Source organism: Electrophorus electricus, chromosome 4, assembly GCF_041902795.1.
Source record: "Electrophorus electricus isolate QZ-2024a chromosome 4, ASM4190279v1, whole genome shotgun sequence".
In the NCBI taxonomy this organism is placed as follows: Eukaryota; Metazoa; Chordata; class Actinopteri; order Gymnotiformes; family Gymnotidae; genus Electrophorus; species Electrophorus electricus.
This window is the reverse complement of record NC_137500.1, coordinates 12,666,660-12,689,363: the sequence shown is the minus strand read 5'-3', so window position 1 is coordinate 12,689,363 and position 22,704 is coordinate 12,666,660. Positions and strand designations below refer to the sequence as shown.

Below are 22,704 nucleotides of genomic sequence, written 5' to 3'. Positions count from 1 at the left end.
TTTTTTATTTATATTTGTAGCATAGCATATTATGAGTTGATCACAATGATCGAGTGGTTGTGCCACACAATCTTTTAAAAATATTTCCACAGATAACACCAAAACTGGAACCTGAGGTGCATACATGAAAATCTGACTATTACATTAGCTAGTTCCTCATATGGTTTAAGAAGAAGTCAGAATGACACACGGTCATCATTTTCAGACAGCAGCGGTAGGAACATGATGCAAGACCCTGTCACGTCTGACAGACCAAGAAGTAATTGTTTCTAATTAATGTAACAAATGTCTGCTTTACTTGAAACTTTACATAACATTTTTTGCAAACATAGATCTGACATTCCAAATGCTACACTTACACTAGACCGAGTAACATTTATCCTGCTCATATTCAGTGTGTCATATGAAAATCGCTTTATAATATTTACAGTAAACACATTCTTCAAACATAATTCTAATTTCTTTAATTATAATCACAGTGCCCCATTAATCCATATGCTCTGGCTCAGATACACAAGTGTAGTGTTAGAAGTGATGTAGGAGACTGCTACCAGAAGGGGTCTCTGTTGGATGGCGTAGAGGCCGATAGGTAAAACTCGTTTTTAGTTATGTATTTGGCAAATAACCAGTTCGTGAAGCATAGATCTTGGGATTTTTTTAGCATGTTCTAACGCTGAAACATATTTAGTCCAATTTATGATGAATTTATTATGCAAAAAACCATTTGAAACCCTGAGCTTGAAACTCACAATAAATGTAGCAAAATATGCGAGGGAACACAAAACACAACAAATAAAAACATATCAGCAACAAACATTCTACACTATGACATTTGTAATTATGAACTTTAATCAATTTTAAAGGTGGTGGTTTTTGTAAAATGTCATTTTTTAAACAAAATTTGGTAATTTGAAATACACAATTGCGCATGTCTTGACAAACAAATGGTCTGAACAAGAACTGGAAGAACTGTCCCACTTTACCTAAGAACATTCTAGCTATGGCTGTGATCTATGTGGAAATATGACAATTATCTGTAATTGGCTGTGGAAGACCAATGATTATTATAACTCTAACTATATGCCCTATAAAGGAGTCATATATATTTGTTTCATAAAAAGAAGAGGTGGCATATTTGACAAAAAGATCTCTTACTTAAATACTGTTCTATCATGCAGTATGACATCCTATGAATGTATAATGGAATGCTTGTGTAGGAAAATAGAAAAGAGAGTTAGAGACAAAAGAGAGCACCATTACACCACTAAAACTCTCTGTGCACCCTCTTTGCGTTTATTTGTTTGCTTGCTTGTTTGCTTATTTACACTCATGTTGTAAATGAGTCTCTTGGAGAAAAAGCCCCCAATTTAAGTATAGAGAGCTTCACTTTAATGAAGTGTTAAAAAAGACTGAATGTGATAGAAATGTGTTTGTTCATCCAAAACATGGCCTTAGTACATCAGTATAACACATTTTAATATCAACACTGAGACAAAGATTTAAAGAAAATGCCAATGCAGCTATAATACCAACATGATTCATCGATTAAAATAATTTCTGAATGCAAAAGATGAGATATTAGAAATCCTTGCAATATCATAGCACTTTGTATAGACAACACCCCTGATATACTCATTCACCCATTTATGGAAGTGAAAATCCCTGCCTGAGTTGACCAAGGCCCATATAGCTCTGCAGGTTCCACAGTAGGTACCACTAGAAAGTATGGCAAGAAACAGTCTGCATATGATGCGCTAGTAGGCCATACTAATTTTGTACTGCAAAGCCATACTACCAAGCTCCACATTCCAAGTGCTCTACACTAATACCCTGCAGTAGTTCACAGAAATCTACAAGCTCCAGAACATCAAGCTTCAGGAATATGTAAACTGTGTTTGCACAGATTTATGTGTATGTTCATGTATGTATGCTTGTGTTTAAGGCATAGTTCCTTATTGTGATCCTTAGCTAAATTTTTTTTGAGCACTTTTTGAATAGTTTATTGTCTTTAAACAAGGAAAATGTTCATCCAAAATGATCATCTTTATCACTAAAACACAATGCTAAATTTTATAGATTCATTTCAAGATGGGTAATGGCTGGGAACACTTGTAAAAAACATTTTGCATAGGGGCAGAAACAAAAAACATGCAACATGAAAAAAGGTCTTCCTGAACTTGTTCTGGAGCAGCACTGAGAATGGCTTCTAGTTCTGTAGGTCCTAATGTGAAAGAATACACAGTGAGGCATGTATCACTTACAGCACTTGCAATTGGTATACTTTGTGATGATGTTTGGCAGGATACTGTGTGTTTTTCTTAAAGGGCTGGGTTAAGATTGTCTTCTTTAGCATTGGGACTTTCAGAAAGAAGACAATGACTTCTTTAAAATTCTTACATATCTTAAAGTCAAGCATCACAAGGTCACTATCTCATGATTCACAATTACTGAAACAACAATAGTACGTTTCAGCAGTTCACAAAATATATATGTAAGGCACTTAATTCAAAGTGTTTTCTTAATCTAATTAGAGCAATCATCTAAACCAGCTGTGTGTCTGCCTGATTGGAGTATGTTAAACCGAGTTGAAAAACACAGTCGACCCTCTTTGTTTGTAGAAGATTTAAAGCAGGGCTTGAAAACACGCTCCTGAGAGCCAGGACCTTGCACCTTTTTTCTGCCTCTGTTGGCACAAGCTTGTTAGTGTTTATTTAAGTGGAAGACTTTTTCATCACAGTCCTTGTTGAAAAGCAATCGGCTCACACTACCTCATTTTTGTCCGAACCACCGTGCTTCCCACAGAGCAGGCGTGTCTCACTTCACAGAGTGTTAAAGTGATCAGGGGGCAAAGAACCAGGCAGGTACAGCTCGTCACGCTCGCTGTCTTGGCAGGATGTCCTCTGAGCCAATAATCCTAGTAATTTTCATGGCTCGTAGTGTAGCCGCCCATCTAAATTGCACAGATGTTTCCCACGCTCACAGCACGATCGATTTCCCTGCCGGGGAAGGCAATTGTCCAATCCAGTTCTTTCGGACAGCTTCACAAGACATCCCTAGAACATTCAGAGTCATGGCTGCTTCCTCCCTAAGACGCCACTGCAGTCAAGATGCCAGGGCCCTGACTGATGAGGTTAGTTTCTGGCACTGCAAACGGAAGCCTCCGGTCTTGGTGCCATGCTCCTTTTCCTTTTACTGCCTCAGTTACATCAACGCCTAATTGCATGCAAGACATAGACGCTCATAATCACATGTAATCACTTAATAGGCTACTTATATTCTTTATTCATCTTCCAAAAGTGCTGACAAGGTCAGATCTGAACACCTCTTGCCATTTAAGGAAATAGTCGGACAAATGGATTTCCAATCTTCAAATATACAAAAATAGCCATATGCATCAATGGCTTGGCCTTTTTTTATTTCTAAGCACTATTGTGTGCTTACCTCATGTGTAAATAATGTTTTACTAGTGGAAATGTATTTCATTCAGATTATAATCCAAGGGGAGCATCACGAGGCCATCCTGCCAGTTTAGAAATTCAGGTCACGCCTGTGTGAGATGCTCGTGTGCTTTCTGTATTGTGTCTTTCAGAACAGAAGTTTCTTTGTCAGCATTGTCAGGGGAGTTTAGCTATGTTAGCCCACGTCTCTTTGCTCTTTTGAAGTCAGGTCTGCTATATTATTTAGCCTTTCACTAACATCAACCGAACACTGTATTTATCAGTCTTTTAGAGGTAGTAGAGACTGTGTAGCTGCTCTGGTTATAGATATATCTGGTTGTAGAAGATCTGGTTGTGCATGCTCTGGTTATCTATTATAAAAATACATTGATATGCAAATCCCTGGGCTAATGTCAATAATGATGTCAATAAATTGCTTAATAATAGCTATGAGAGACAGGCTCCAGGGTAGTGCTTTCTGAAGTTGAGTTTCCTAATCAGTAGAGAGCAGTCTGCTTTCCACAACATGATCAACGTACAATGTACTAACAAGTGGTTAATATGGAGAAGTGGTATATCTGCTAGTAACTGAGTGTAAAAGAATTTATTTTCTGAACACAGTTACGTTTTGAATAGTAAATATCTGACCTTTACAGGTCAAATGTGGTGATGGAGAGCAGAAAAGCTGAAGGAGGTGGAAAGTGGAAAAAGCTTCGGAGATCTAGAAGCATGAAACATACCTCGCTGTCCTTCTTCTGTAGGTGTGGCTGGGTGGCCATGCCATGAGTGATGTAAGCCGTCGTTTATGGTTGTAGTTTGCCTGTTTGACATCTATTACAAGTCCATGGCAGTCCATTAAATGTCAGAGAAACTGAGTGGAATTGCTGCATGAGGTTCCATACGTGAAAGCCAAGGCCTTCACGTTGTATGGAAAAGCTGAGCACTGTCATTCTTTGTGTGAGAGCAATAGAGCGATTGGCTCCAGATAATAGAGAGCATAATGATGCTTTCTCCATGCGTGTGAGCGACTCAGTTTCTCCTTTTCTCAGTACTTAGGCTGCTGCCATTATCTTCACTAAACTCTCAACACATCCACTCATCCCTCCCACTCATCCCATCCAAACACTCATCCTATCCAAACTCTCAACACGTCCACTTATCCCTCCCTCTCATCCTATCTGAATTCTCCTCTCCATCTTGCCTCTCACCCATGCTCCCCTCATGCTTTCATGCATACTTTCATGTGGCTTGGTAGAAGGAGTCAGACAAGCAGCCTGAAGGTATTGTGGATGAAGTGCAGAAAATCCTAATTACACCACAATTTGCTCAGGAGTCGGCTCCATTTGAGACATGTAAATGGGTTGTCCGTGACTATATGACGATCTGTGCTTTTTAAACCAGGTTGTGTCTGTAAAGTGTCTCCTGAATGTGTGTGCATGTATGCATGTGTCTTTCTGGTGGAGTGTAAGTAGGCTCTGAAGAAAATCATTTTACTGCTGGGCTTTGAACTTAAAAATAAATTAAACCACTTAACATGTGCATGAGCCCATTTTCTGTGATGGACAACATTATTGAAAAATTTGTGATATTTTTAGTAACTAGGCACTCTTGCATGTTGCCCTCTATTTCATTACTACACACACACACACACAAACAAACAAACAAACACAACACACAGGAGAATGCAGGGTGACTCAGATGTTTAATCCGTTCAATACAGGATCATTCACTCAGTGCAAGTGCCATAGGACAAGATTTCAGTCAATAGCATGTGCTGTTTATGTACAGTTTGAGCTGTGATCCAACAAGGCAAGACACAAACACCCTGTATCCTGTCCTGGGCGGTAGACAGTCTGGGAAAGAACCATTTACATAGTGTTTTTAGGACTGAATTTGTGGATGACACAGGGCACATCCAGGTCAGCAGCAAAGAAACAGAAAACAAACATATAAACAGTAAACATAAACAAAATGGATGCCAAAGCAAACAAACAAACAACTAAACAGAGAAGTGGGAAGAAACATAAGGGTAGGGCTGTTTTCTTCTTTCAAATAACCACAAAATAAATCAACAACATTACTTGTATATAGATTTATATTTATATATCTAAAGTGCATTATGGTACAAAAATATAGGTCAGCAGCACCTTGATACATTTAAAAAATAAATACACCATTCAAACAAAATAAATTACTGCAAATCTGACATTGATAATTGGCATAGACCTAACAAAAACAAAACAAAACTATATATATATATATATATATATATATATATATATATATATATATATATATATATATATAATAAAAAGAAGAAAGAAAGCAAAGTATTCACAAAAATCTGTAGACCCACAGAGCACTGAATAATGTTTTATTACCATCTTTTATTATTCGTTTGTCACTAGTCTGGTGCATTGAGATTATTTACAAACAATAAATATGTCCCTATAACTTTCCAAACAATCACTATTACAGTGAGTACTGTAACATTTTAGATGTCCATTTAAAATGTCCTCATGGATCTGAAAGACAAAAAAAAAGAGAAAATTAACTTTAGATTACCTCCAGAGTCACAGTCCTGCTAAATTAGCAGAAACAAGCTACCATTTATTTCATTGTAATTAATTCACTAAATACTAAACAATACACCATATGTGCTGTATCACAAAAACAGGTCACAATGTCTTTTGCAAATGTAATAATACAAAGTATTTTTTTGGTTTGCATGTTTTGTTTCTTTGTTCGTGTGTGTGTGTGTGTGTGCGTGTGTGTGTGTATGTGTGTGTATGTGATATGTGATGCCTCATTATTTTTCTGTGGCAGAGTGAGCAAATGGGGGGATTCTTACATGTGTTTGCAGTTATGCAAAGGAGACACCCTTCCCTGAGCAAACATGCCCCTTTACCCCGAACCCCCGCATGTTGCTCACCCTCCACTCAACATCAAACAGACCACAGTTCCTCTGTGCGGAAGCACCAAAAGGCAAGAGGTGAAATGTGTTTATCGAAGTAGGTGGGTGTCTTCAAGTGACTTTGCGTGTGTACATTCATGTGCAGTGAGTGTGCAGACATGGATATGGGGGACGGTGGCCTCAATGAAACTCCAAATCCACACAGATACATTTTACTTTACTGTTTCCTTATTGAGTTCATTTTTTTGTGCTATGAATGCAGAACTGAAACTACCAAAATTACCAGTAAGTAAAGCATCGTACTCATTAGTTGACTTACTTCCTATAAACTTCCTCACTGAGTCTGCGTTGCCTGTGATTAAAAAAGACGAGACTCTGAGATTTAAAGAGCAGTAGGCCTAGGCTGTTTACCGTTGTCAGAGCCTGACAGTGTCCTAGTGCAGCCACGTTCGTCCTTCCAGGTGAAAGCCACTGCCCACCTCGCCCGCCGCTGGCACCCAGCCCAGCGAACGGGCTCGTCTCTTCCTCTTCTCGCCCTCCCTGCGCTTGCCTGCACGGCCTTTCTTCTTCTTCTTGCCTCCGGCCTTCAGTGCGCTGTCCCTGAATGTCTGTGACTTGTTGGTCTCCTGAGGCAGGTTTGTGCCCTCCTCATCCTCCGGACCGAAGCTGAGCGGTAAGTTCTTGGTGCCACCTGCAGGCTTCGGGTGGGCGGTGCCTGGGCCCATGCTGTCACCAAGGCTGAGGCCTACGCCCACAGGTATGCCCACCATGCCACCCCCACCACCACTGACCCCGCCCCTTTGCTGCACCTCACGGATGTCGGCAGTGTGCACTTCATGCAGCAGTTCCTGCAGCCACAAGCGCCGCTTGAATTCCTGCAGCGTGCGGCCTTTGTCGTGCATCAGTTGGGCGTGCGTCACTGACCGTTTACTGAGAGAGAGAGAGAGAGAGAGAGAGAGAGAGAGAGAGAGAGAGAGAAAGAAAGAAAGAGAGAGAGAGAGATATGAAACAAAAAGACCACATATACACTTGTTCATGACTAGAAAGAAAGTGATTTATGCAAGCTGTATGTGGGGGTCATTCATAGTGACCCATGGCCCACAACCCTTGATTTGTCTGGTTGCCAGGTTCATGTCAGGACCCTTTAGCCTAAGTAGATGGCATCTTCCCCACTAAAATATTTTGCTAACTGGCTGTGTGTGTGCCTGGTTTCTCAAAATTACAGCGCTAAACTGTAACAAATGACACCACTCACACCCACAGTGCAAAACAGTGCATTTTAACAATTTATCCACAACATGGATCAACCACGCAGCAAATTGTCCACTCCTCCTTTCAAAGCAGTGACCCCTTTGTGAACATTACAGCATTTCACAAAAACATATCACAACATGGTGATGTGAAGCACCTTCAAAGAAGGTGCTGGGCCATGATACCACTTAGCAGGGGGTCCAGGAGATTTTCAGTTTTGAGATATGCTGCTCTAAATACACTATGTCAGAACTGTCCTAAGATGTACATTGCTGTACAATTACAAAAGCCAGTAACCACACTGAACCATTCATTGTAGGAAAAGATTATTAAAATGTTGAAAGGCAACCTAAACTCTTTTTGCAGTTATTCTAATTAATAGTGCCATTGTGTCTCACTTTAAATAATTTAGAAGTCTGAATGCCTGTACCTCTGACAACTGACAGCTTCTGCAGTCAAACAGCCCTCTGCTATCGTATGCAGTTTTGGATACTGGGCATATGGTCCAAATGTCTTGAAACAATTACACATATCACAGAGCTGGTGCCTTGAATGTGCCAAAGTAAAGCATAATTCAGTGCTATTTCAAAATATTCACTGTTTTACTCTGGAGAGAGAGCGGTGGTGGGTCTGAAACCCACTTTCTACAGCTGCTGGGTCGAAATTAGGATGTACGTATCGCAGCGACCAGCAGATGGCAGTAAAGTATATGAATGAAAGGGTTGGTCACATCAAGACATGTTCAGTCATGTCTTAGCACGCGTTTAAAGCCGATGTATTTCTGCTTAACATCACTCCAACTATACACAATAATGTTCTTTGATGTTCAAGACATTTAATTTCGTCTGTGAACACCAGATGTATTCTGTTGTCTCTGTATGAGGTCATATGCGGTCCAAAAATAAAGTCCTAGCTTGATTATGTGAAACTTTATTTCAGCAACTTACGCTGAACTTACCGCAGTTTGGTCAAAGCCTAACAGGTCCGCGGTAGTCGTATTTGTCTGTACTGGTCAGGTATGATCCGAGCCATCAAATCCAAAAATCAGAATCTCAAACTACGGAATTTGTAACGGTGCAGATATTGCCAGTTTCCCCGTTCCGTTAAACTGATCCGTGTGAATATTTCCCGACGCGCCGTTTCAGATGCGTTTTCCTTTGCAAAACCCGTTTATCCCCCTCCCGCGACTCCTAAACATCGTTGCGGCCCGGGCGCACGTGTGCTACGGGGGAAAAGAGCCGCTCCGTTCTGTCACTCCTCGTTTTTTAGCCATGTATTCTGAGAGATTTATGAGCCAGAAGTGTCATGGGAGTGCAAATCGCTTACACGAAAGAAAAGCCTGTTGCTCAGCGTGCGCAGATCAGTTAACAGATATGAATAAAGTTGCAAGATGAAGGTAAAAGATGAACATTGGAGCCTGTCAGTATACACAAAAAAACCTTGTTCTGAATATCAGATTATAATAATCCCCAACATGGGCACAGGACACCAAAAGACTATATTACATAGAAGACTGAAAATACATAATCCTTATATTGCGTTCCTATAGTTTTATGTGTGTCTTTTTATAGGCTGTGGATTTAAATGTGATATTTGTTGAATATTTTCATATGAATTGGTATATGATATTTGTTGAATATTTTGCTTGGTATAGTAAAGAGAGACATGAATGAGAGATGGTTCTTCGTTATTTCAACACCAGGTGCTTAAGAGGACAAAGAACAAAACCAGATTTAAGGCTCTGTGCACTGTCCAACACAGTACTGCTGAATATTTCAGTGGAATTTAAACATAACACAGGTCTTGTTGAAGGAAGATAAAAACTGGAAACTAGTGACATGAAGGACATCATACATAATGAGTGAAGTGAAGGAGGGAGAGAGAGTAAAAAAGAAAGAGTGTAAAAGCATAAAGGTGCTGAGTCAGCACTGAGAGGGCGAGGAGTAGCGGAACTATATTATCATTTTTGTCACTGTGTTGGATTTCATACTGGGTTGCTCTCCACCCTCTAGTTACTGTTGCCAGTCAAATACATCAGTCAGCCTCAGTGTAGTGTCCCCTGCTAGGATTAGGTGGCCAGATAGGTGCTAAACCAGACTTAATCAGTGTACCCCTTTGGTTATTTGGAGTTAATTTTGGGGCACATGGGGTGTACAAACTTGTAAGGAGAAAAAGTAGAAAGTCCCTTGCATAAAAAAATCCAAAATTAATTTGTAGTTTTCACACCACTGAATATGTGTGTGTGTGTGTGTGTCTATATATATATATATATATATATATATATATATATATATATATATATATATATATATAATTATATTTTTTTTTTGCCAGCACAGGTGAAGAATTTGCAAATTTGTAGCATGAGAAAGGGGATAAACATTTTTCTGAAATTGAAACTTGCGTTTGTCAGGAGTGTAGTCATGAGATATAGGCTTATTAAAAAGAACCTGTTCTGACACCACACTGAAAGTGTACATTGAATGCTCACAAAAAGGAATTGCTCAAAACTTTCATTATTTTCTAATGCTGCAGTTGGTGAAGTTACATAATGATTAATAATGGCTTTTTAATTCTATTTCAAATAATGGTGCATATAGCAGTTAATAAGCTAAACTATAATTGTCACTACAGATATATCCTTAAGGTGCCTTATGAAAATAATTTTGCTTTGTTTTTACCTCAAATAAGCCAAGATCAAATGAGACAATGAGGCAGAGGCAGAATGAGAGACACCAAGAGTTAGAAGAGCAGATAACTAGGTGAGAATTTGGCACTTGTCCATCTGGTGCTGCTTGGTATACCTGAGAGTGTAAAGATCGTTTATCTGTGCTGGTTTCAGAATGGCTACAGGGATTTCTGTGGCTCATGTGTGTTTGAGCTTTCCAGGCGAACCTGGCACCAGGCCAGGTTAAACTTGGATAGGAGATATTGTGCCCAGTGGCAGATTGTCAAACTCTGTGGACTTGTCGGCGTTAGCTTGTTGTAAATGGTGAACGCCCTTCTGGATGTTTTTGCGAGCCCGTATGGAGATAAAAGATCTTGAGTGAATTCTGCTGAGAGTGAACCTGTGTTGTTTGGACCCAGATGACTCTATATGATCCTTTAATATCCTCTGTGCAAGCAAGAATTGAGTAAATTAGAGATATTATCAGGACAAAAGGACAAAACATTCAGCTCTTTAGATTATTTTAGACACAGTAGAATCATTCTATGTATTTTCATTCTTGTTTTTTGAGGCCAACGCCCTGGCTCTGGTTTCTACTGATTAATACCTACAACTGTATCTATAGCGCTTGTATTACCACATAAAACATTTGCTCGGTGTGTAAGTTTGCTCACTGTTGTTTGTTTATTCCCACAAAAATGTTTGCTCACTGCAAGAGTGATAGTAATGAAAAAAAGTCTCAATGTTTACTAACGTTCAGAGGCCAATGGTCAATTGATGCATCACAGTCTTTGGAAAGCAGATTATTAAACATCAAAAAGAATGTTCAGACCCATGGTCTCATCCAAACACCCCCAACAAACCAGTCATCAGACTCCAAACCCAACAAACATGTTTGGAACTCGGCTGTATAGGAGTTGGGACCACACAAGCACTCACTCTCACACACACACACACACACACACACACACACAGACACAGACGCACACACACACACTCACATACTCATTCAAACACAGACGTACGAATCAGTCCTGCAACAACACCGCAGCTCCTTCAGATCCGCCCCCTGTAGTTCTTAAGCTATGAGTGCAACCGTGGTCTGAGCCCAGGCAGCAGGGCGAGAGGCTGGGGCAGTGCCTGTTCCTTCACCCATACAGCTGCCCTCATCCACCCTCATCCGCCCACTGATTACACAGGCACATCCATATCTGTCTTGGCTGTCGACCTGCTTGTGCTCTGTGTTTCACCCATGACAGTGAGCTGACACTGCTGATGGTACAAGTGAAATGCTGAAAAGTTACAGATTGCCAGTATTTCTGGAACAGGTAGGCACACACTCATGTGCACAGGTGCCCTTTCACTCTCACTGCCTTTCTCTCTCACACACACACACACACACGCACACACACACACACACACACACACGAGTCATTAAACATGCAATCATGCCTCCTCTCACTGTCTCTCACACACGCGAGTCCCTACTCCCATCTCACCCACCCTTGCTCACCCTCCTCGTTACTTCAATACAAGCTGACTGGAAGGCAGGGCCGAGGGTTCCCCAACACTGCAGGGGGGTTAGCTCTCCAAGGCAGGGAAGCACCTCTCTGTGGCGGTGTTCTGCATCCTGGGCCCTGCCTTTGGCAAGCAGCACATGAAGCTTGTTTGGATAGGCTCCAGCAGGGGAGCCCATTTGTCTTGAGCTGCAGCCTAATCCAGGATCAGCACTCCCCGCTTTAACGCAGCCGTTCCCTCACTCCTGTGTGCTCCCTAATACTGAAGCCCTACTGACAAAGCCAAAGGGAGTCAGTAGAAATGGAGGGTAGTGGACAGCTTGCACATTGTGATGAACTGAGGGTGATCTGAGAGACGGGTGTGTGAGTGGGGGGGATCAGTGCTCCATCAGGTCAGGTTATGGTTATTCAGGCATTCCCTCACCCTCTGAGTAAACAAACAGGTGGGCACTAGCTATCAAAACAGCTCTTGGCACACTCTCCAAATAAGCACATTTTCCAGCGTATTACAGCCAGCCAACTCACTCCCCTACTGAACAGTGGGTGAGCTAAATAATAATAATTAAAAAATATATATTATTATTGTTGTTGTTAATAGTTATAATAAATATTACTATAATAAATATATATTAATAACTATTATTATTATCGTCGTCATCATCATCATCATCATCATCATGGTCTTTCTTATATATAACATTAATTAAAAAAGTCTATTATAGTTAATATTATTATTATTAGTATTTAAATCCCTGCTAATATTATTGCTTTTATGTTTTTATGTAAATATACATGTATTTCTACTGATTAGTGAAATTAAAGAAAGAAGTGTTTTACAAAGAAGAAAAAAAGCATTAGATGATAAAAAATGCATAAACTTACATTCTGTTGCTGAGGGCATCGATGGGCCTCCCATAATGTGGCACTGGAGAACACAGCAAGAACACGGCCAAGCACCAATGTTGCAGCACCCTCCATGAATACAACATCCTTATGCTCAGTCTACAACAACACAACACACACACTGTAAGATGAAGTTCACAGCCCACATACCAGAGGACACAGAAAGGTGGATAGCAGCTGACTGATTTTAAAAGTAGCTAACTGAGGGTCGGTAGACCTGGTAGTGTATAGAGAAATGTGACTTTTGCCTGTGTACATCATGCTATTTTTGGTGCATAAGTGAAAACAGACAATGGAACAATTCATTTAAACCACTAAACAAATGACTGTCCTGTTTTTCCCCTGCTGCTTTGTGAAAATACGAGTCGGGGAGTTCAGACTTCTAGCCTGCAGTGCATGTTTAACTCAAACCAGTCCAGTCCACTTCAGAGAAAGAGGAATGATAAATAAATACAATTTAAAAAAAAGAATTCCAGCAAGTCCTCTAAGCCACAACAAAACATAACAAAACCCAACTCAGCTGGGGAAATGCAACAATTCCGAGGACCAACACACGCACAGAGACAGAGGGAAAGAGAAAAGAGAGAAAGACAAGAGAAAGAGAACTTACTCTCCCCACAGTGATGTCTGTTTCTTAGAGTCTCCACTTACTTCTGCCTTACAGTACTGTAAGACAGAGCAAGCTCTCTCAGAACGTCCAGGCTGCAAGGACCCAACAGAGGAAACAACGGCAACCAAAAGCAGCTCAACAAGCAGGCTCGCTCCAGGTGAATCCAGGTGCTGACGTCCTCTGACGACCTCACCAACTTAGGCACAGACTCACTCTCCAGCAGGAGTCATTTTCTAAAAAAAACCCCAACCAGTCCCTTTCTTCTTCTCCCTTATCTCCAAGGAAACTCTTCTAAAGTTGAATCACCCAAACCAAGCCGAACGGCAGAAGCCACGGAGGAATCCAGAGGCAACGTGATGTGAAGTTAGCCCAGTGAGAGTCAGTATATGTATGTGTGTGTTGTATGCGTGTGCTCCAGGTGGTCTCAGCAAGGCAGTCTCTCTTGCTCTGCTGGCTGAAGCTGAGGTCCAGACTGTTATAGAGGTGGCCGAGGGACCGGCATGGTGATGGGAAAGTTTCAGCATAACTGTCTGTGCAGGTTGTGGGTGAGGGAGGGGTGAGAGAGGGTGGGAGGGAGGACAGGAGGAGAGGTGGTAAAGGAAAGAGGAAGAGTGGGAGGGGGGAGGTTCGGGCTTGGGGAGTCCTCACAAAGACTCAGCCCTTGTGTACTGCAGGAGTGTGTGTGCTTTGAGAAAGGCCAGATGTGGCAAGAAGGTGGCGCACAAGGAACATTTCAGAGTGTGTAGAGATAAGGGAATTGGTGTGTGCGCGCGCGTGTTTATGCGAGTGTGGTGTGTGAAGAAAAAAAAAGTAAAAATAGAACTAAAAAAAGGAAAAATACTAATTCATTGCTCACACATGTTCACACAATAGATGCAGACATCCCTAAAAACACACTTGAAGGAAGTTCACAACATTCTTCACACCCACAATAGCCAATTTAGTGCGTGTGATAAACTGCATTTGGAGGCCAGAGCACCAGGTTCAGAGACATGGCAAAGCTCATTAGAAACAAACACGCTGGGGTTGTGGCACAGGATTTCTTTATATTCACTAGTGACTTATAAGAGAGACCAGAGAGCTATTAATTATGTGCACTTATTTCTTTTCCACATGCTTGAGACATTTTTCTGTTTTGTTTCATAACAAGTATGAATAACGAGCATGGATGAGAAATTGCTACACTGTGCACTACATCAAACTACTGTAAACATACAGCCATAGTTCAGATCATAGGGGTAACATTCAGCATCCTAAGAATGGAGATAAGTATACAACCTTTAAAATAGAAAGTCTTAACTGATCTGATCTGATCTGATCTGTCTGTCTGTCTGTCTCCCTCTGTCAGCAGGCAGCAGTGTATTGGATAAGGTCTTTAGATGATAAAATAACAGCGCTGCTCTGCAAGCATTAGCAGAGCTCTGAGGATTAGGATGGTCAGTTCTGTAAGCATTAATCCCCATCCTGCATCTGTCTTTGAAACTAAGTCTGCTGACATTTTCTGAGGGAAGCTGGCTTTGTCTGTGACTCCCCAACATGGTCTTGTTTGACGACTTTTGCAGGTGCTGTGTGTGTGGTGATGGATTAGTGACTAAAGGCCATGGATGGCCTTTCTGTGGCAGATTTTAAACACACAGCTCCTTGTAAACGATGCACACTACTCTCTCACCAAGCTTCCCCTGGCTTCACTGTCACCTGATATTGAGCTGTACATGCCTCAGTAGAGCTTGGTTTCAGCAAATCTGGCTTCAGATAAAGGGAGCCTCTGTGTTTTCTCTGAGTCTGGTGCCGCTGGGTCTGTGATGTTCAGTGTCATCGACCTGGAGGACCACACTCCCAAAGTCCAAGCTGCATCATGTTCTGAGGCCTAGTCTTACTGCACCATAATCACTGGGGCATTCTGCTGGACCCACAACAGCCACTACACCCTGCGAACTCCACACGCATAAGTGCCTCAAGGAGCCGGGAGGTGCAGCCTTTCCTCTTTGACTTTGGAGGCTGGTTATAGGAAACATTCCTCTCTCTCCCTGTAACTCAGCTGGAGAGATACCTAAGTGCTCTGATGAGGCTTTGGCCTGAGTTCACCATCTAACTCAGCATAATGCCTTCAAGGACTGCCTTTTTTCTCTTTCCTGGGACCTTTCAAAGTTTGTTTTCTCTTTCCAGCCGTATGTGAGAAAGCAAGGCATTTGGGATGAGTTTTTGGATATTTCAGTCGCTGTCAGATGGAGAGAGTGTGTAGGCGTGGACATTGCACCCACTTCCTGTTATTGGCTGCTCAGAGGTTAGTTAAGGGGAGAGCATCCCCTCCTCAGGCCTCTGTTAACCAACCCCCCTTATTTCCTCCTACTTTAATCATTGAGGTTCAAAAGAATTGAATAATCCACGCTTCTTAATAATCCGGTTGTTCTCATTGCTGCTCTGGGATTACAAAACATCACCTTTTTTCAAATGTTTGGCTATTACTCTGGAGGGCCTCTAGCACTCTACAGGCATGCAGCATTCTCCCAACAGGAGAACTCGCTCGCCTGCTGGGCAGAGACATTTGCTGGGGGGATTCATGACCGCTAGCCAGCACCAGCGCTCCTTCTAGTGCTATTTCAAACTGTTGCAGATGATGCTCAGTGTAATAATAAAATTAAAAATACCACTGATGTGACTAATTTGCTAATTACTCTTCATCATTTAATATTGTGACTATAGTTTAGTTGTAATACTGTTGTGGTTATAATGATAATCTCTTAATGTAAACAAGAGTATCCATGTTAATCTCCCCACATTTAGAATCTTATTATTAATTTCTCTTCTGCTTTCCCAGAAATGAGACCTTTGTTTTGCTCTACAGATAGTTAAATTAATTACATTGATTTTCAGGCCTGTCTTTTATGTCAGCATACCACACACAGACACATTAAGGGAATTCTGGGAATTTCTTCATGCCAAAGTTGCCAGCACTCACAGCAGCCACGATCAATCAAACGTTAGAGACCTTAGTCACAGTTACTCTTAAATATGAATTGTTAGGTATAGAGGTTTTAAATAAACCTTCTGTCTTATGAATTCTTCTTAACCTTACAGTTTGCTTAGCTGTTCTTGTTTACTGCATCTGGAGAACAGGTACTAACTATATGGTCATCAACTCGCTAACAAACTATCTTGAGGGGATTCAAGTGCTTTAGGCGCTGAAAGGTGTTGCAATCTCCTGCTTTTGAGATAATGGTTCACATCCATTGGGCCCCTTAGAACAGTGTTTAGGACTTTATACTAGTATTTACAAAACAAGTCAATTATAGTCTATCTTGGAGGGCACCGGTCACCGGCTGCCTGTCAGCATGTGTTGTGCATTTGTGACTTAATAAACCTGAATGCTGCTGTTCTCTTCCTCCCCCACTCACTCATTAGTGTCTAATAACAACCAGGCTGCTCTCCTCACCCAGAAGCAGCTGTCTATTTATTACACTGCCTCTGTTTGATGATAAAAGGTCTGCCCTTAAGTAAAGGAGCAGAGCGCAAATTAGTACAGTTCCTGTCAGTTTACAGTCTCTGTTTCTCTATGCAATAGCTTAGAGAGCCCTCTACTTTATCTTCAGAGGATCCACATTAAAGTTGCGTCTCTGTCCCCTTCTGTCTACCTGTTGTAGTCCATGGCTCATGTGAACCTCGCCCCACTTATATAAAGCTTTTCACGTGTGCTAGGAAAAAGAGACCTCATTCGAGGCCACTAAAAAGTCTACTTTACCTGCATATAAACAGGTGAAAAAAGTCTTTCCTGGCAGGCAGCAGGCAGTGGGGACCAGGCCAGGAAAGCTGCTTTAGCTTCATCGAAAATTGCTGCCTTTTGGCAGGGTGCAGTATACACAAAACAAATGTCCACTTTTAATCTAACAAGTTTTTTCCTCATTCATCCATCTCTCTCTCTCTCTCTCTCTCTCTCTCTCTCTCTCTCTCTCTCTCTCTCTCTCTCTTTCTCTCTTTCTTCCTGCACTGCTTCTATTCTTCCCTAATGAAGAGAAGAACACAGAAGGATCTCCACATCTGTATTGCATGAGCCTGCTCTGAGACACAGAAAATATTCCACATTTATTCTGTGTCACAGCTGAGGAAATACACTTCCTCCAAGGCCACATTTGGCACTTTCTCTGTTAACATTGTCTTTTGCTATGTCTTTTCATGGGTGCACGTTTGTCAGATGTTTATTCAGTACACATAAAAATTACTTCGCATCATTTCTCTTCTGCTCTCAGTTCAATTCAGTCCTCTTTACTACTAAAGAATGTTGTAATTTGAAAACAGCCAGCCTGATCATAAACCATAACTATAACCATAAACAGACTAGGTATTCATGTCAAGCTAACATTTGCTGACTATCATTATATTATCACATGCTTCATCCTATTATACAGCACAAATCATTTGGAGCCAAAACCAGATGGACCGTCACAGAGACAGACAGAGGGAAAGGGAGAGTGTAGGGGAGCTCTCCATGTGCAGTTCCTGTCTCGTGTTTGATGAGCTTCTCTGGGAGTCGTTATGCTTATTGGGTGTGTGCTGAGCAATAGACTAGCACCACACCTAAGGATCCAGCCTATTCCTCTACACAATACTCAGAGAAGCTTGCAGTTGCCTTTCATTACACACTAGAGAGAAGGGAGTTTACTTCAACTGGGAAGGTGAAGAATGGCATCTTGCTACCCACGGACATGTGAGCAGTGGGAATCTGAAAACCCTGCCGTGTGTGAGGGGACATGCTGAAGGTCCGCTTGCCCATGTCACTGACAGACAATAGAGTGAAAATGTGCCATGGCTATCACAATTATGTTCAAACACAGAACATGTTCTAGAAAACAGGCATAAGTGCAAGAGAAACAGTGATTTTCTCTCACTGAAGAAGATTGTGTGCATGATATGCCTGTTAAGAAGAATGGCCACTGCTAAGGTGCAGTGCTGAAGATAACTGAAGATAGCGATGATGTGAAGGTAGTATTGTTACTGGCAGAAAGGCTACCTTTCCTAAGTGACCGATCAAGACCCTGTGTTTAGAAATAACCAGTTTAACTTAAGTACTTGTTGGTAGCAAGGCAAAGCAGATAGAATTTCACAAATGCAGATCATCTGTCACATCAAAATATAAAATTAAAATAACACACACACACACACACACAAATATATGGTGGATGGCAAAATCCATTTATACTTACTGTTGTACTGAATAGCAGAGGTTTCCTCCCAGAACGTTATAGCAATCCACCAGGACTGGTTCTGAGTTTTGAAGAAAAATTAAATTGGTTGGTTGCTAGTATTGTCCTGGTTTCATAGTAGTCTTTCAGACATGTCCCTTTGTTAACTTACAGCCAGGAAGATGTTGCCACAGCCGTAAGCGTGTTTGAAGCCTGTACTGACTCACGGAGGACTTCTGTTCCTACTTGTAAAACAAGCTGAATTTTCAAAATATATATACGAGGTTAAGCCCCACTGCTGACATCACTAAAAAGTCATCATCACTGGCTCACAGTAATACAAGACATTCTGCATATACAATTAAAGGATGCACTTACTCACACACTCCCCCTAACCCCCCCCCCCCCCCCACACACACACACACATATGTAAACACTGAAATATACACTTACACTGTGGCTTGTAATGGAATGCCAAAAGAACCTGTAGCGTGTTATTCCCTTTTTGAAACAGACAATCACATTGGTGTGTTGTTTTATGTGTTTCACACCACCCATGCACACATAGTCTTTTTCCCTGAAGCCTGTTCCACTGCATCACTGGGGTGCCCTAGTATCAGCCCCTCCGCCTAGACCTGATATTCCACACGACAAATGACTGTTATTACAGAGGCTTAAATACTACATAAACTGTGTCTGGGACACATTAATATTATCATTTAAAAGCCAAATACGAAAACATCATGGGGAGACAGTGCCGACCAGCCTGTTTCTGTTTTGTCTCTCTGAGAGGAGAAATGGTGTGCAGCAATGGTGGTAATTAAAAGTCGAGCACGTGGGGGTTAGTGGTGTTTTCCTCCCCGGTGTGCGGCCGTAAGATATGAGTATGTGCCCCAGAGCCAGTGCAGCGGTCAGCCGCAGAGCTGAGGCGCGCTTCGGTTCCTAACAGTGCCGTCTGGGCACTGGGCTGCGTTCTAAGTTTAGTTGCGGACAGTGCCGGTGGTTTGGGCCCTGTGCGCAGCCATGGCCTGGGTATGCCTGCGCTCTCAGTTTGCTCGCGTTCGCGCTCCTCAGCCCGGCACAGAGCCCAGTCCTCCGCCACGACCCTCGTCGTCCCACTTGCGCGCGTGGCTCAGAATAACCGTTGGTCACCGGGAGCTGACGAAAACATGGAAGGCTAAAAATAGCATAGTGAATGTCAGTTCTGGGGGTCTGTAGGCGGTTAAGCCACCGCTTGCCTGAAAGGCTGTTCGTGGGCTCTGACTTAAATGCAGATTTTTTGCTGTACACTCGGAAGTCCCATAAAAATATAAAAACATATTAAATGGCTTGATGTAATGCTGAACTTTGGTTAGACACACAGAGGAGTGGATGACTTAAATGGTCCTCTCTGACATTATCACTGCTGATGAGGAGTCATTTTGTGTCCTGTAAATAATTGTGCATAACTAGTCAATATTAAAATTACTATGTTACTATAGCCATTGCAAATTATACAATATAATTTTAGGTGTTTTTCTTAGTGTAAAATATTCATGTTTATGTTGCCCACCCTGAATTAAACTTACACTTAGTGTGAATAGCAGCAGACTTGGAAGGAAAATGAGGGAAGATGACTAAGATTCGACTTGGACTTAGGGTGATTACATCACCATTGCAAACTTCCTTATAAGACAGATGAGTAAGTTTCATCTTAGACACTTCCTTCCAGTTCTGATGTTACCACAGTGCTTTAGGCAAATGAGCTCCTAGTCAATAGGCTGTTTTGAAGCTCTATATTGAGCCCTGCTCTCATTAAGAGATAGATAACCATTCAGACATCTGTGCTCTCTAGTCCTGAACCAGGCCATTGAGTGGACTTGAAGGGTTCGAGCTTGAAGCTTGGTGATTGCCTACCAATCACTAATACAGTAGAACTTGTGAGCTCAAACCAGTGTAAAACTGGTTTAATTGAAAGTCATGGCCATATTATTTGAAAATTGTTTCCAGAACCTGTGATTTTGTATTCAGAAAAACATGTTTAAGGAGTTTAAGGAGTTTTGTTTTAATACAAGGAGCATTACAGTCAAGTGCATTCATTAAGCTACCTTTACATCAAGAGGGCACATTATGGAAGCATGTTATTTGAAGAAGCTGGCATGGATATTAGACAGATCTGGTGAAGGAGATGTCTCAGGTTTGTTTCTGGTGCCCATGAGCCAGTGTCTGCCCTGGTGTGAGTGCTGCTGGAGCATGCCGCTGCCACTCGTCGTTGTGTGGTCCTCCTGCAAGTGCCAGCTGTTCTCCGCCTCCACTAACCCATCAGCCCCCACATCTGCGTTGCCCATCTCTCAGACTTCCTGCTTTGATCTGAAGCTTTGACGACATCTTTCACTTTCTGACGCCTTTTACAAACCCGTCACCCCCACCCCCGGATGCCCTTCATCATGGATTCTGCTGTTTTGCTGAAAATTAGTTTGCCTGGCAGACTGCATGGACTTTGCAGCCAATACATATATATAGTGCTCTCTGCTCTTCTATTTGCTTTTTAGATGAAGACACGAGCATGATTTTGACCTGGAGGTCATTTGAATTCCTGACCCATTTTTTCCTACGTGGAGGTAAATGACTGTGGTTTCACCAGTGTGCAGGTATTTTTCTACTCATACCAGTCATCCTGCCTCAAACATGCAGTGTTTCTCTTTGAAGATGGAGAAAAAAGAAGATGGATGGCATGAGGTCAGTTCAGTGCCTGGCCTCACAGTCTCCCCTTCTCCGTGTCCAACAGAAACGCTGGACACTAGGGGCATGCTCCTAGTAAGCACGCACTTCCAGGGAAAGTGCATGAGGGAGTTTTTTTCACTTTGACTGGCAACATATGGAACCCAGCTCAAATTTTCTTTCAGATTATCTCTTGTTGTCCAAACCCTCTTGAGCTGTGTAGTGTGAATGAATTAACTGCGGTCACTTGCAACATGCCAAATGTGTGAGGGCTGTTCCCATAGGGATGAACAGGACCCTGCCTTGGAGCTGGTGTGTTCATGGGGCCCTTTTAGACATAAAGAAAGCAGATTGTGCTCATTTTTACATGATTACATAATCTTTTCTAAGACTGAATTAATGACAGAACAGATTAAACAAATGTTATTTGGTGAAGATCATAGGCATTGCTCAGTTTTTTTTAATTTTATTTATTTATTTTTTGCCACTCTTGGATGTTTGCAAGTGACAAGATTTTTAAAAACAAAAGAGAAACACAGGGTAGTGTAGCACAGTGCTGTGATCTATGAGTGTATAATGATGGAGGGACTGTAAGGCTGTGTGTCTGTGTAGGGGCTGGGTGGGTGTGGGTGTGTGTCTGAAATGGCAGGGTGGGGTCGTTCAGACCACCTGGTGCGGGCCGATTGGATGTGGTCTTCCCTGTGCTAGCCAGGAGTGGAGTGTCGTTCCAGTTTCCTTTTCTCCAGATTAATGTGAGGCTCACTGTTACTGAGCTTCTCTTGTTCAAGCTTCGCTGAGGCACTGGGTGGGTCCACTCCTTCTGCCAATCTATGAGTGTGATACAGGGAGAACGTACATTGACAATAATAACACATATCAGCTCAGGTTTGGAAAAGAAGTTCAAAAATACCTATTGGATCTCACCTGGATTGTGTCCAGACTCCTAGTCTCTTCCCACACGCTAAGTGTGCAAGCTTGCAGTAGAGTCAGTGTGATTTTGTTGTGTTTATATGACTATATCTTTCCATGAATGGCTCTATCAAGCTTTTCCCCCTAAGAACCAGAGATTTGTTACAGATTAGTGGCCAGTAATTATTTTCATGCTCCGGATTTTAATGAAATATCCATCGGATGTCTGATTGCACCCCCGCTCAAAGTAATGGAATAAACACAGGAAAGGACCTGAGATGAAGGATGCTCAGCACCCTCATCCAAACATACATGCCGACAAGATAATGTATCAAGGAACATGAAGCACAAGAGAAGCTCATTAGTTAGATTAGGAATTAGTCATCAAAGTAGTGCAAACGGCTGAATGAAGATGAAATCTGTTTTTTATTTAAAGGGCCCTGCCTTTATTACGAGTTCATAAGAGCAGAATTGTACTGCAAAACTGCTTCCACATGTGTGCATAGTTTGTTGTGGAGACAGAGATGAACTGGACAGATATGGAATGCATTTGAGTGAATATACAATAAGGCTGTTTATGGAGACTGTTTGAAGCTCAGAATTAGCACCAGTTTGTGC

At 41.8% G+C, this 22,704-nt stretch overlaps 1 protein-coding gene across 2 annotated transcripts; it reads right to left on the bottom strand.

Annotated features, from left to right (window-relative positions):
- Positions 1-5,122: 5,122 nt before the first annotated feature.
- On the bottom strand, positions 5,123-18,694 carry pthlha (parathyroid hormone-like hormone a). Of its 2 annotated transcripts, none has more exons than XM_081713862.1 (4): positions 18,499-18,694; positions 12,670-12,789; positions 6,763-7,281; positions 5,123-5,962 (listed from the first exon to the last, which is right to left on the bottom strand). In XM_081713862.1, exons 2-3 carry the CDS (start codon positions 12,774-12,776, stop codon positions 6,786-6,788), a joined length of 603 nt encoding a protein of 200 aa, XP_081569988.1. In that variant the 5' UTR covers positions 12,777-12,789; positions 18,499-18,694; the 3' UTR covers positions 5,123-5,962; positions 6,763-6,785. The 2 variants fall into 2 exon arrangements, with proteins under 2 accessions (XP_081569988.1, XP_026859871.1); XM_027004070.3 differs by lacking the exon at positions 18,499-18,694 and adding an exon at positions 13,301-13,809.
- Between the last annotated feature and the right edge of the window lie 4,010 nt (positions 18,695-22,704).